This window comes from Dermacentor silvarum, chromosome 1, assembly GCF_013339745.2.
Source record: "Dermacentor silvarum isolate Dsil-2018 chromosome 1, BIME_Dsil_1.4, whole genome shotgun sequence".
NCBI lineage: Eukaryota > Metazoa > Arthropoda > Arachnida > Ixodida > Ixodidae > Dermacentor > Dermacentor silvarum.
In genome coordinates this window covers 53999559-54014122 of record NC_051154.1, presented here as the reverse complement: position 1 = coordinate 54014122, position 14564 = coordinate 53999559, and the positions used below count along the sequence as shown (strand labels likewise).

At 46.0% G+C, this 14564-nt stretch overlaps 1 protein-coding gene across 1 annotated transcript in view; it reads right to left on the bottom strand.

The window, feature by feature from the left end:
- Positions 1-8331: 8331 nt before the first annotated feature.
- LOC119439078 (probable E3 ubiquitin-protein ligase HECTD2) overlaps positions 8332-14564 on the bottom strand; it is a 99880-nt gene continuing 93647 nt past the window's right edge. Inside the window, exon 20 of the mRNA XM_037704824.2 lies at positions 8332-9021. Within this exon, the coding sequence (XP_037560752.1) occupies positions 8901-9021 (121 nt within the window). The 3' untranslated portion in view covers positions 8332-8900. The remainder of the gene's footprint in view (positions 9022-14564) is intronic.

Here is a 14564-nt window from a genome sequence, read left to right as displayed (position 1 = left end):
TAGTATGACGGCCTCGACGATGACATGACGACTGATTTTTTTATGCAAAGCATTGCTGACGAGTTCAACCCAGTTTTCTGTAACGGGTATCTGGCCGTTTTCGAGGGCTGATCCCGAATATTGGGTAGTCCCAAAAGGTTGGCCGATCCCAAAGTTATCCTAGTCTAAAATGTGGGCCGTTCCCGTGTGCCACTGGGTATGTGCCACTCTTCAATGAACCTACCTGACGTTAAAATACGAATTCTGGAATTCTATGTGCCAAAGCCACGATTTAATTATGAGGCGTGCTGTAGTGTGGGGATTCCTGATTAATTTTCACCACCTAGGGTTCTTTAACATGCACCCAATGCACGGTGCACGAGCGTTTTTGGATTTCTCCTCCCTCGAAATGCCGCCAACGCGGCCGGAAAACGAACCCGAAACCTCACGTGCGTAGCAGCGCAACGGCGTAGCCACAAGCGAACACGACGGGTCGTCTTTGACGTCAACTTGGGCATGTGCCACATGGTGTGTGCCGCAGGGTATGTGCCAAATTGAGTCACTGGGTGTGATTCATGTGTATGATTCGTAAGAACCATTCTATACCAAACCATGAAGGCGTTTGTCACAAAAGAGTGCGTAATCCGAGCGCGCGCCGCGTGTCACGCAAGCCAGCGAAAGAACACGCGGGACACGTGGCAACTTCAACAGAGGGGGAGAGCACATACGCCTCAAACAGCAACCTTAACGGCGCCTAGACGTCTAGAAGAGCATCAACGAACCGCCGAGACACCTTCTCACCCGGCGAGTCGAGAGAGATTGCTACAGCCTGAGCGTGCCGCAACGGGATGAGTCATCACCCCCCCCCCCTTCCCCCTCGACAATGTTCCCACGGCGGCTGTCGAAGGTACGAGAAAAGAATAGAAGCTTCCCAGGCTTTGGCCGTGCTACCGATCATGACTCCGATAGGAATGTTCGAGAACGCCTGTGGAAGCTATATAACCGCCGTACGAGAATAATCAGTGTAGTTTAGTCCGCATCGGTGAAGTGATGTAACGTGAAGACCGAGCGTCTGCGTAAGAAGGGGATTCCCCGGCAAGCTAGTCGACGAGTTCATCGAGCGTCTGCATTTCCGGAAGAAGTTCCTTCTGCGAGATTTGCCCTGAGCTACGCCGAGATTGTCTGACAAGACCAACACGGGTGAATACCAACACGGGTGAAACACGGGCTCCGGATTCCTAGAGGAGAGAAAGGGGGGGGGGCGTAGGAGAGGAGAGGGGGAGCGGACGCGCATGCGCTATGGGGGTGTGGCACGCGGGCGCCGCTCCGTACGGTAGAGGATTCCTAGAAAAGAGAAAGGGGGGAGCGTAGGAGAGGGGAGAGAGGGGGAGGGGATGCGCATGCGCTGTGGGGGTGTAGGACGCCGCGGGAGTGACGGACAAAGCCCCCACCATAAGCTGCTTCACATCTAAAAGTGCAAGTGCACAGCCGAAGAGCGCAACTGTCACGCCAGTAGTATACGCCAGTGAGTGACATGATTCCTTGTGCTTCACAGGTATAGGCGAGCATCAAGCGAGCGTTCGCGTCAAGCCGCGATCTCGGTCTGTTCATGCCCGCCCAACGATGAGGCGCAAGCTGCACGTCACTTATGTGCGTCTACTAAGGCGTGGCAGTTGTGCCTTTCGGCTATTCGGATTCGCCTTTGTGTGTGAAAGTGACTAGAAATTATTAGGCCGTAAAAAATTAGCAACGTCAACTTTTTGTATTTCTGGAAAGGGTGATGAGCTCCTCGAATGGCATGCTCCAAGTCTTCCATTGGTATAAACACATGACTATTTTAGTTAAAAAGCTATTTAGTACATTTTGCGTTATTACTTGTCTAATTACTACATCGAGTTATTTTCAAATGTATGACTCTGCGGTAAAAGCAAGCAAGAGGAAATCATTTGTCTCATTTCCCCTGTCAAAAAAAATCGAACCCATTTCGTGAAACAACCGGTATGGAATGTTTTTACCGTATAACGCAAAGTCATCTAGATAGGAATATTCTACTCGACGAAGCTGGTAAGCGAAGGTGGCACAAACTAAGCTCGAGACTGTTTCAGGTGCAGCGTCTCCTCAGTGCTAACGTGTCTGTCATCTTGTTCTTTTTTTCATGTGCTAAATTTTTGATTCTGTGTCCGCCACCAGATCGATGCTTTACAGGCACGTTCAGCACCTAAGACACGTGGGCTATTTTTCTGTGTGAAAGGGAAAACACAAAATGTGAGTTGAATGTTCCGTGGGCCCGATGTGCACCCAGATGAGTTTTTATTTTATAAACATGCGCGTAGTGCACATGGCTAGGGCTCTGTGCACATTCCTTTAAATACGACACGACATGATCCACTTCGGGGGAATGATTTGGATTTCATCACGAGAGCAAGCTTTTTAGCCAATTATGGCTCTTATAAGGCTTTGCTGTCCTGCTGCAGCAGTGGCGCATGCAGAAAACACGAAGTGCTTTAGTTATTTCTACACTTTGCAAAATACGTTACTTAAAGGGAGCTTGCGAAAGGAAGGATTATTCCGGCATTGTAACCTCACGGACTGGAGTGTAGATCAGGGTGCGTATTCACAAAACTTCTCTTACGTAAGTGCGGGCGGTAAGTGTCTATCGCTGCGTCGATCGTCCCGTCGTCACGTCGAACCCAACCATGACCAGTGGAGGCCAGAACACCGGGTGACCGAGAAGTTCGCTGACGTAAAATAAGTTTTCTGAATGCGAACCAATATCAGATCAGAAGATTTCAATTATAAAGATGGCTGAGGGCCTAGAGGAATGGGGTACGGTTCCCGCTACACGTGAAGCTTTGATTACTTGAACTCAACTCATGAAGGTCAACTCAAGAGACGGGAGACGGGCTCACTCAACCCGGCCCGCCGCTCATTTAACCCCCCCCCCCCCCCCCCCTCCGACCTGCTGACGTTCGCTAAGTCCTGACGAGCGAATGGCGTCTCAACAAGGCGGCATTGTCGGGTTCATACGAACATAGCGTACGGAAGTTTCGTATGGGAAGCTCCATACTGAGTTGAGTGTGAGAGTGCATGGGCAAAGGACGTCATCATATTGGGCATTTTTTTTTCTCGGAAGGGGGGGGGGGGGGGGGGGCAGAGGATCATATTTTGAATTATATTGAATTTCGAACAATATAAACCCGTGAGTGTACGTGTCATACCAGCGAGGACGAACGTCAACGCTTGTCTTGGGCTGGTGCTAACGGATCTCCGTGATCATTGAGCACTGATAGGCGCACACATCTTGCGATGACGTATCAAGGTTTTTTATTGTTCGCTGCAAAAATGTGACTCGACAACGTAGACAATGTAATGTACACGGACCGAAAAAAATCGCGATGCCCTGTTGCGATGACAATTGGAAAAGTTCCCTTGATTAAACATTTTTAAAAACTCTTTTGATAACTAAGTGTGGGCTTACGTTTCAGTTGTTGAAGCCTACTCGTTTTCAGAGGAAATTACGTCTTGTAAAAGTCTTGTTCGCCATTGTACTTCAAGATATCCACTTTCAAAATTTCTAAAGCAACAGAGCAAGAAGGATGATGGGCAGAAGAACGTAAAGCTGACGCCAACTAGTACGCCAACTAGTACCTACGCCAACTAGGGCCCATTGCTATTTTTGATCTTTATTAACGACATTACTGCTAACATTGAATGTGACATTAAGCTCTTCGCTGATAATTGTATTATTTATAAAGAAATTGTCAGTTACGAAGACCACTTATTATTAAACAGAGCACTCGAATTGGTGTCCAATTGGTGTAAAGAATGGCAAATGTCAATCAACACCACTAAATCTGTATGCATGTCCTTTACAACAAAAAAGAAGCCCTCAGAATTTTCTTACGCTCTCGGTGGCACTTGCCTGAACAAAGTAAATAACCACAAATACCTAGGTTTGACATTCACTTCTGACCTTTCATGGAACTTACATATTGATAATATTACCTCAGTCGCATTACGCAAGCTTTTTTTTCTTATACGATGTTTACGCCTTGCACCGAAGCACACCAGACTACTAGCTTATACAACGTTTGTTCGCTCCGTTTTAGAATACGCTAACATCATCTGGTTTCCGCACACATCAACTAACATATCAAAACTCGAAAAAGTGCAAAGAAAAGCTGTGAGATTCATTTTTAACAAATACAGGCCCTATGACTCCCCTACAAACCTCTTAGCTGATGCAGGCCTTAAAACACTATCTGTTAGGGCCAGACAAGCCCGCTTAAAATTCATCTACCAACTAATGCACGGCAGTTATAAGATAGACCGAGCCAAGTACATTACTTTGTCTACATCACGTCTATCACGAAATAAGCACCCATTTACACTAAACCAGTACAGTGTTCGTAATGACACGTTCAAGTTTTCACTTTTTCCTCGTGCGATCAAAGAATGGAATCTCCGCAACTCAGACATAGTTTCCTCTCCGTCACTTTCATCGTTCATCAACCAACTAGAGACATCAAACACAGAAGACGCCATTTAACACACCCACACATATTTACTGTAATGCTTGTTCCTACGCGTGGAAATTCTGCATTTCAATCCCCAAACTGGTCACTACTGTGCTTTTATCTGTTAGCTGTATAACTTCTCTAATCTTACAAGGGTCATATGTTCGCTATTTTTATATAAATTCTAGTAATACTATAATTGTTTCTCATTGATATTGTTATACTAACCAAAAGTGTTGTATTTCACATCGTCATTGGTGTTTTTCTTTTCCCTTTTCTTTTTTTACTGTACCATGTAGTAGGACCTGTTTGTTTCTCTTGAAAGCTGTCTAATACAATGCCCACCTGCTTTGGTCTCACTGAGACTGGCAGTATCGCAAATAAACAAATAAATAAATAGTTAATTTACTGAATTAACCTAGTTATCATGATTGCGACAGCAGGTCACGTCGTTGTAACCTTGTTTTTTTACGGCCTGAAAGATTATCCGAATAAAAACTGGCGTGAGTCCCTGCATTCAGCACCGTCAGTCATCCACTCAACCACGTGAAATAAACGCACTCATAGGCTCGGAACTTATAACATGGCAAGTCAAGACCGGTAATGGGAGTTCGCTCACTTAAAAGATAAATACCACATCATTTCACTAGCTCACAAATTTCAAGGCATTTCTGAAGATTCTTCCCCCTCAGTTCGCCTGGCTCGTAAACACCTAATTGAATTTAGGAAAATAATAATATCAAGTTCAAACTCGTTCCTGGCAACGAAACCTATATGTTTTTGACCATCACACTGTCAAGGTTGTTGAATGCAAATCGTAGCACTTACCAAAACCTAACTATAATTTAGCTCAACCTAGTTCGTCTTAGTTAACTTTCTTATCACTAATATTCGCAGTGGCCTTCCAAAACGTGATTCATTGCATGGCCTCATCAGCTCATCTTCATGCATTGTTGTTTCACTAACAGTAACTTGGCTTCGTGCACTATACTTATTCTGAGATCTTGCCCCTCCGTTCTCTACTTGGAGATAAATTGCAAACACCGAGCTGATGATACTCGTGGTAGTGACGTGCTTATCGCCACGAGTTGTCGCCTACGTGACATCACGGTAGACATATCAGCTCTAGAAATACTCTGGTTATCTTGTGCCGTATCCTTCCATCAAGTCCTTCTTGGCATTTGTTATCGCTTTTATTCTGCCGACACTTCATTTTTGACTCTATACACAACGCCTTGCGCATGATTACTGCCTCGTATGCCAACACACCTGTCCTACTTTTGGGTGATTTAAACTTTCCGTCAATCAGTTGGTCTGATCTATAGCTTCCCTACTGACAAACATAACATGGCCAGCAAGTTCTCGGCACGTGTCTCACATTTGGATTATCGCAGGTTGTCAGTCATCTCACCCGCACTACAGACCATTCTTCTAATATCTTGAATTTGGTATTAACTTCACACCCTGAAAACCTTTCCCCTCATCACATATCTCTATGGCCTCAGTGACCATGAAGATACAGAACCCTACATTTTCATGCCATCTATTCAACCAGAAAAAAATCTCCCCAAAATACTCACGCTTTACGACAGAGATGACTATAACAGCATGACTTGAGATTGAACAACTTTTTGCGGTAATTTTGCGATTGACTTGCATCTTGGTTAGCTTGAATCCAACTAGTTACTGATCAAATCGGAATTCTAACGTTTTCCTAATATATACGGTCGTATACCCTAACAATTATTGAACGGAAACAATTATCATGGCTTAACAGTACTCTAAAACGTCTAAACAGCAAAAAGAAACGCCTTTTTCGTTCCGCCAGCTCTTCTCATTCTGAACTTAAGTGAGAAAGTTATTTACTTGCAGTCAAGCAGTACGACAAGCAGGTCGCTGGGGCTAAACGTGCTTTTTTCTTGCAATAGTGATTACTGAAATATTAACTCGATAAGGTACTTGTACCTACCTACAAAATGCTATTTCTGAACCTCTATTTCGTTTAAGTGACCTCGCACACAAATCGAGTAAAAATGCCAGATAAGAGTATGTGAATGCACGTGTTCTGTTCATGCAAGCACATGGTTTCCTCTGTACCATCATTGGGCCTCGCCTGGGCGCTTCTTGTTCGGGGTCACTTACGTTGTCAGTGGTCTCCTCGTCTCTAATTCGTGCGATCCTAGGTTAAAAGCGGACTTGCACGTTATCGAATTCAATATAATTATTTGCTTGTAATCAATTACATATTTGTTGGTAGTTTTCTCATTGATCGATTACTTTGTTTACTCGGCAACGCTTACTGTAATTCATTTACGTTTTTCAGTAACCAATTACATGTACCCATTCACTTTATTGACGAGAAAAGCTGTCACAGGCGACGCAATTTTGAACACTTGAATTAAAAGGAACTATACAGTGTAGGTCATATGCCGCGCCGCATCCTCGCGGATGCGCTTGTTCAGACAGGCAAACCCGGTGCTCAGTATCTGTTTCCCCATCTTAACGGCAGGTCGCGCAGCCTATATAGTTGACATTCCATTCTTCATCTCGCGATGATTTCGTGTTTCTAAGCGGCACGAGCGCCATCACGTCAGAACGCTCATGTTCAGTGAGTTATCACTTCGCTTTTTTTTTTTTTTCGTTTTCATTGGATAGTTCCCGTCCTTTCTTTGCTATTTAAAGGTCCGGTGTTTATACATTTCCCAAGGCTTTCGTGGATTACAACACTGCCCTTAATTCCCTCCCGCGCGCACATCGAGTGAGTTTTCAGTGTCGCTGCTGACGTCCTCATAAAAAACCGAGGTAAGATTACCGAGGAGTAGGGTAAGATCTAGTCTGCCTACTCCTCGATTAATGTACCTTATATATCAGGAAAACTCACAGGAATGCCGCAATTGCGGACACGAATGTTGTAATTTTGAGCACATGCTCTGGCTGTGCCCAGCCTTAGAGGCCTCTTCATTTCAAACCAAGGACTCCTGGTAATCCGCCCTCCAGTGCCCAGAACATCTACAACTCCAGGCCGTCCAGAAGGCCCATGATCGTGCGGTGGGTCTCGGCATGCCAGTCCCCTCATGGGTGAAGCCGTCGGCTAATCCCGGGTCCTCCCGGGCGTGAGTTCTTCAGGACCTCGATAAAGTTCTTGTCGTGTCATGTCATGTCAGATGACAAACTATAATTTCTCAAAAGCAATTGTAAGTGAAGATAAACAACGTGTGAAAGCCTGCAGAAGGCACGCTCAAAGAGCCAGGCCAGTTTGTTCTATTCACTATACTTTAGCATTGTTAGCAAGATTTCTGAGGAAAGCAATGTAAGAGCAATCGATTACTTATTAGTAATTGCTCACTTACTTTCGTGGCGCAGCAATTGGTCACTAGTCAATTACGTATTTGAATGAAGTATAAATGTAATTCTAAGCTGTTTTTTTTTTTTTTTGTAACGCGTACAAGTCTGGTTAAAAGCGACTAAGCAAGAAGGACAAGAGAATAACACACCTCATGTGGAGGGCCCGAATAGCACACAGGGTGGCATAAAAAAATGCAATGTTTTGTTTGGCAATACAAATTCAGTGTTGTCCCTTTATATGGAGCAAGTTCATGTTTCAGTTTATAAACGTAATCGGTGAGGGGTCTTCACCGTTCCTTGCAGGGGTTTCGTTTACACAATAATGAGAGCCGAGCCGTACTCCGACGACAACTTTCGTCAATTTGTCATTGTCCTCGGCCACCCTTCTAGGTTATTTTATTCATTCAGTCACGCGTGTGAGCATATAAATTGACGCAATTCTTGTGTAGTGTGGTCACTATCGCCGAGAAACACTTTCTATAACTGCACTGCATAATTCACTTTATTTTCTTTATGGACACGACTTTCTAAACCCATTTTTTGTTGGATCGCTCTCCTAATCTCGAGCCGTTCGCAGACTCGAGATTTGGATCGTTCGAACTGTGCCACCTCATAATAGTGGCATAAAGTTCACTATGACATGGTTATGTTGCGCATGATTTGGGCCTGTAGAGATAGGCCGTAAGTTGTCTGTAAACTACTACCCGTTTCCAAGAACCGCCACGCAGAATATAAAAAGAGCATTCTCTTGTCACTTTGAGTTGCCGCATTGAACCGCGAGCAATGCGCACAAGCGCATATTACGTTTATCCCCAAAGATGGAGGCTAACAAAAGAGACGCAGAAGGAGTCTCTGCCGTATACTCAAAGCGGGGGCGCGAGAAAACAGGCAAGGTCGTGCTCACTAGTGAGGAGCGCGCAGTGAAGCGCTTTGCTAGTATACGCGTAGTCACTGGTGTGGTCTGTGCAGCCCCTGGGAACAATAAGTGCTCGTTGTTTACACCACGAAGAATCTACGTAAGGCCCCATTCTGGTCGATAGCAGACGGCTGGTCTTGGTCCTACTCGAGGCCGAAGCCCTCGGCGTTGGAGATTGCGATGGTCAGCTTCTCACGAAGGACGTCCTTGCTTTTGTACTTGGGTAGCACCAGCTGATTGAAACAGGTGTGCGACACAGGCAGCCTGCGAATGCACACAGGGAGCAAAATAAGACACAAGTGCTTCGAGTCAGCCTTGGAGGTGGCATCAAACTGCGCAAAATTATCGGCCATGTCTGCTGGCACCATTTGTGGTGCAACAGGTACATGATTGTATAGAGTATAGGGAATTGAATTAGTGGAAAACGCGTCCCATATAGTGATCAGGTGGCGAAGCTCGAGTCGGGCCAACCCAACTTCTCTCGCTCTTGCATTCTGGCGTACTGGCGCAGAGAAAACATTTATTTTCATTGAAAGTTTTAATCGTGAGCGACCAATTGACTACCCCGTCTGCGCAGCAAAAGTACATTCTACGAATAGCATATCTAATCTTCTCAAGAAAATGCCACTCGTACACCCTACTTACGATTCAAAAGTAAGACTCAACCTTTCATTTTTAGTTTTTCGTCCCAAACTTTTTTGTCGTTGTTTGTCTCTTGAGGTGCAAAAGAATGCGCCATTAGCAGAAAAGGAGATAGAGAGCACATGGGGCGCTACTCAAACGTCGTTTATGAAGGAGTAAAAAAGAAAAAAAAAAAGGCCGAAAGACATCCGCTGGTAAGCGCGAAATAATGTCGAATCGAAAAAAAAACACAATAAACTGCATAATTGTTCTTTTAAATCGCCTGTGTCAGATAGCGCGGTCCCGACCTTTGAGGTGACTTCTGGAAGTGGTGCAAATTAGCTGCGTGAGAATTTTCAACGTTCACGATAGAAAATAAACAATATTCACTGACTAACTTTTTAATTATTCACTTTAGGGCACTTATATTAGAATCCTGACATTGAAGCCCAGCAGTAGTAAAGCCATGTCGTCTGAGCAGAAATCCTAAGGCTAGCACTACATTCGAGATAACCTCCCTGAATATGTGTTACGAAATACGTTGGCGTCCCAGTTAGCAGCGCCCCGAATGTGTCCTTCTAGCATTCCGGGAGAATCGTAACTGTAACGACAAATGCATTTCTTTAGCATATTTTGGGGATGGATATCTCGAATGTGATGGTAGTCTTAGGCACACATGACTACTAAGCACATATGACTTCACTACTGCGCGGCTTTAGTTTCGCAGTTTCGACATGCATTCTAAAGTGAATAACTAAAAGTTAATTACTGAATCTCTTATAATTAGCAATCTGGACACTGCGATTTCTCGTGCACATTCGCCTCTTCAAGTAATCTACCTGAACAGGCCTAACTGCGCTATATGAGGCATGCTACTGACAAAAAAAAATGTTGGATGTAAAAGAAAAAAAAAAGGGGGGGGGGGTGAGAGAGTGAGAAAGAAAAGAAAGCGCACAAAAAAAAAAAATACGCAGAGGCCGGAAGAGTGTTCTAATCACAGTCGTTCAGATAGGCCGGTGGCTCGCAAGAAGCGCAGAAGCGTCTGCACGGCATTCTTCTGTGACGTTAAGTCCAGTCTGTGGTGGAGAATTGTCTCTTCCGACAGAGGCCGGTCGTCCAACTGGTTGAACGCGCCGTTAAGTGTCTGTCTCTGCGCACTCTATACTGCGGGCAGTTGCACAAAACATGTTCAATCGATTCTTCATTGCCGCAGTGGTCACAGGCTGCGCTGTCGGCCATTCCTATGCGGAACGCATAGGCGTTGGTAAACGCAACGCCCAACCATAATCGGCACAAAAGGGTTGCGTCTCCTCGGCGAAGCCTTGATGGTACTCGAAGGCTTAGGGTTGGGTCCAGAGAGTATGAGCGAGCATGCCTGAAGTGCGACTCATTTCAGTGTGACCTTGTGTGTTGGCGAGCAAGCACGCAGAGCTTCCGCACAGCGTCAGTCCTAGAAAGTGGTATGGGTCGTTGGTGATCTTTATGAGCTGCGCGGGCAGCTTGATCGGCCCGTTCATTGCCGATAATTCCGCAGTGACTTGGAAGCCACTGAAAAGTTATTCCATATGCCCTATCTCAGTTAGATTGTGTATTGCCTCGGCAATCTGAAAGACCAGCTGCTCGTGTGGACCACGGCGTAAAGGTGATAGCTAGTAGAGACTGCAGAGCCTCCTTTCAATCGCAGAAAATCGTCCATTTGTGTGTCACTTGTTCACTAATGAATTGGAGCGCGGTACAAGGTGCTGCGAGCTCTGCTGCCGTCGATGTTGGGAAGTGATACGTCTTGAATTTAAGTTGTGCCCTTCGTTGGTATCACAACTGCCCCGGTGGAGCTGTTCGGCAGGACGGATCCGTCGGTGTATATATGGGCAGAGTCTTGGTACTTCTCGTACAACAAATGTAAAGCGAGCCGTTTAAGGGCTGGTGATGGCAACTCTGCTTTTCTCTGGATGCCAGGTATTGTCAGGTTGATATTTGGCTGAGTAAGGCACGACGGAGGAATCGAAGGTCTTGTGGTAGGAGTGAAGCAAGTTGGTAATGATTAACCATGCGCTGTTACTGTTTGGCAGAAAGAGGTACGTGGTCTGTCCGCTGGTAGAGATGCCAGGTGGTGGCGGGGAGACCGGGCAAGATGTCTTATATGTGTCCTCAGTGCTTCAACCTCAATGTGAGTCTTGGCGAGGTGGTCTCCAGCGATTGCTATAGTCGCCACTGTTGTTGCACTCCAAGGCAAGCCTAGACAAATGCGGAGCGCTTGGGCCTGAACACTTTGTATAGTGCGAAGACTCGTTTTTTTTTTTTTGCGTTAGTTAAGGCTGGCAAGCTGTACTGCAGGAAGCCGAGAAACAGCACATTGTATAGTTTCAACATAGCACTTGTGGGCATTCCTCATGCCTTTCCAGTGAAGAAAATAAACAGGTGACAGATGCCTATTAACCACTTCTTCATGTATGATACATGAGGGCTCCATGACATGTCTCAGTCAATTATAACGCCTAGAAAATTGTAAGATCGAATGTATGGTATTATTTGGCCATTTATCAATACCCTGTATAGTTCGCCATGGGCTTGCGTGCAAATGCCACAAGTGCGCATTTCTCAGACGATATTTCCAGACCTCGATTCCGGAGGTAAATAGCAGTCCGAGATGTAGCGGGCATGAAACCTTGCAGCGCAGCTGCAGCTAAGACGACCTTGGCCAGCTCAGTCTCTATTGCAGCTTTAGATGATGTAGGGGCCTCTACGCTCTATGCTCCCAAAGCACGTGAGCGTCATCTAAGACAACTCTGCCACAAGGTTCAATGCCCGCTATAGCCACGTGTCTTTTGTTTAGAAATGAGTGCATATACCAACAGACGTATCAAACGGCATACCCATCCTGATGGTAGACAAGATCAGGGTACTAGGAATGATGATAGAACACAAGGGCGGCAATGGCGAAGAACTTCGTAAGATAACGGCAAAGGCCACCAGCACGATGCAGCTCATTCGACACATCCCCAACAAACACGCGGGAATGCGCGAAGGCAGCGTCATACGACTCGTACAAGCCTTCGTCATTTCTCAAATAAAATACACGGCAGCGTCTCACAATTGGACGGTTGCGGAAAGAAACAAGCTCAACGTCCTCATATGCAAGGCGTACAAATGTGCGTTGGGATTTGCGCCCGGAGTCAGCACCACCAAGCTCTTAGAAGTAGGCTTACACAATACGCAAAGGAAATGGTTATGCGCAAAAAAAAAAAAAAAAAAAAAAAAAAAAAAAACACGGACACAGAAGTAGACGGGGACGAGTGCAAACTTTCAACTGACTTTATTTTTTCCTGCGTTGTCAATATATACTCTGAATATATATACGCTTGAGGAACTCGTGGAGGCGCTAGAAGTGTCTCAGCTCGAGCGCCTATCCAAGACCCGCCCGGGCAGACACGTGCTCGAAAAACTCGGCATCACATACCACACGCAGCACGGCATTAAAGTAGAAATTCTAAGAACCATACGCGAGCAACTATACGTACCCCCATTGCCTCGCAACATGCACCACCAACACCACACGGGGAGACGTAAAGCCAGGGCACAACACATGAACCAAAGTTACTCCAACGACAAGGGGGCGATCTTCACCGACGCAGCCCGTTATCGAGACAGGAAGAGTTTCGTGGCGGCAGTTACTAGCCACCGAGGCAACCACCTCACGAGCGTCACCGTGAACACGACACATGCCGAAGCGGCAGAGGAAGCGGCCATAGCACTGGCCCTCGCACGAACCAGAGCTACATACGTGATCTGCAATTCGCAAACGGCAATTCGCAATATTGCTAATGGGCGCATCTCGCAAGAGGCGTATCACATACTCCAGCGACATCCCATACACCAGGGAGTGGCCGACTTCGATAACCAAAGGCATTTGCTATGGATTCCGGCACACACTGGATTGAGCACGCCCAACGAAGCGGCTCACCGCGTTGCTCGAGGCCTCACTCACCGAGCATCATCGGAGGAATAGCCCCCGCGGTGTACTGCAAACGTCTGGGCGTGGGAGGATAGTATGACCAGGTTCCACGACATCACGACACACTACGAGTTAAAAAGACGCGTATACCCATTCCCTCACGCTAGGTTAGAGAGGACGCAAGCAGTACACTACAGACACTCACAAACGGATTCTTACAGAAACCCCAGACTCATGCACGCCATGTATCCAGACATGTACACTACAAACAGATGCACATCGTGTGGTGAGGTTGCCACACTTAATCACATGTTATGTGAGTGTAAGGACTTAAAAAACAAGTCGGGCAGTGCCAACCCCCCCCCCCCCCCCCCCCCCCCCCCCCCCGTCTCTTCCACCGCCAGCCTCCGCTCGCGCTGGAAGACCGTACTGCTCAGCTCGAACCTGACAGCACAACTCTGGGCCGTCCAGCGAGCCGAGGAAGCCGCTTCGAGACAAGGTCTTGGAACCGCGTCCGCGGCGGGTGCCTAGACCCACTAAAAAGACGCCGGCCTCGAATGTCATTGATAATAAAGTTTACGTTCTTCTTCTTTTCCTGATTTCTAGTCATTTCTTCTCTACTTGCTTTCCTGCATTTCCCTTGTTTGTTTTATTTTTCGACCTCTTAAGTGTCGTTAAGTCATCACATTTGAATCATTTGGCTACATTTCCTGTAGTCTAATTCAGTGCGTCGCTTGCTCCTCCAAATTGTTTCCTAATTGTACATCATGTACATGACAGACTGCCTCAATCTTGCTCACAGGAGATTTGATGTGGTTCCAGAATTACATTTCTGCGCTGTTGTTTTTCTCGTGTATTTCTGAGGTACAGGAATTCTTTGCGTTTTTTAATTTTTTTTTTCATAACTACGACCTGTGCTTCCAATTTATTGCTACGATATGTCAATATATGGACGCTTTGCACCGTTCTTCTATTGTAACCCTGATTTTAGTATTCCACCAGCTGCGTTATTTTCTGTTTATTTTCCGTCGGACATTCCTACTTCTCTAATGCAAATTTTTCCATCACGATGCACTCAAGCTTACCGTTATCTCAATCCCTCTCGATGTCTGTTCAGTTTCCTCTTGAATGCTTGCTGTTATTTTTAATACGTGTGGGACGCTTAAGTTTAATGTGGTGCGTCTTCCCCATGCTTCTGCTTTTTTCCCTTGGTCCCGTACGTAGCACAGGTTTA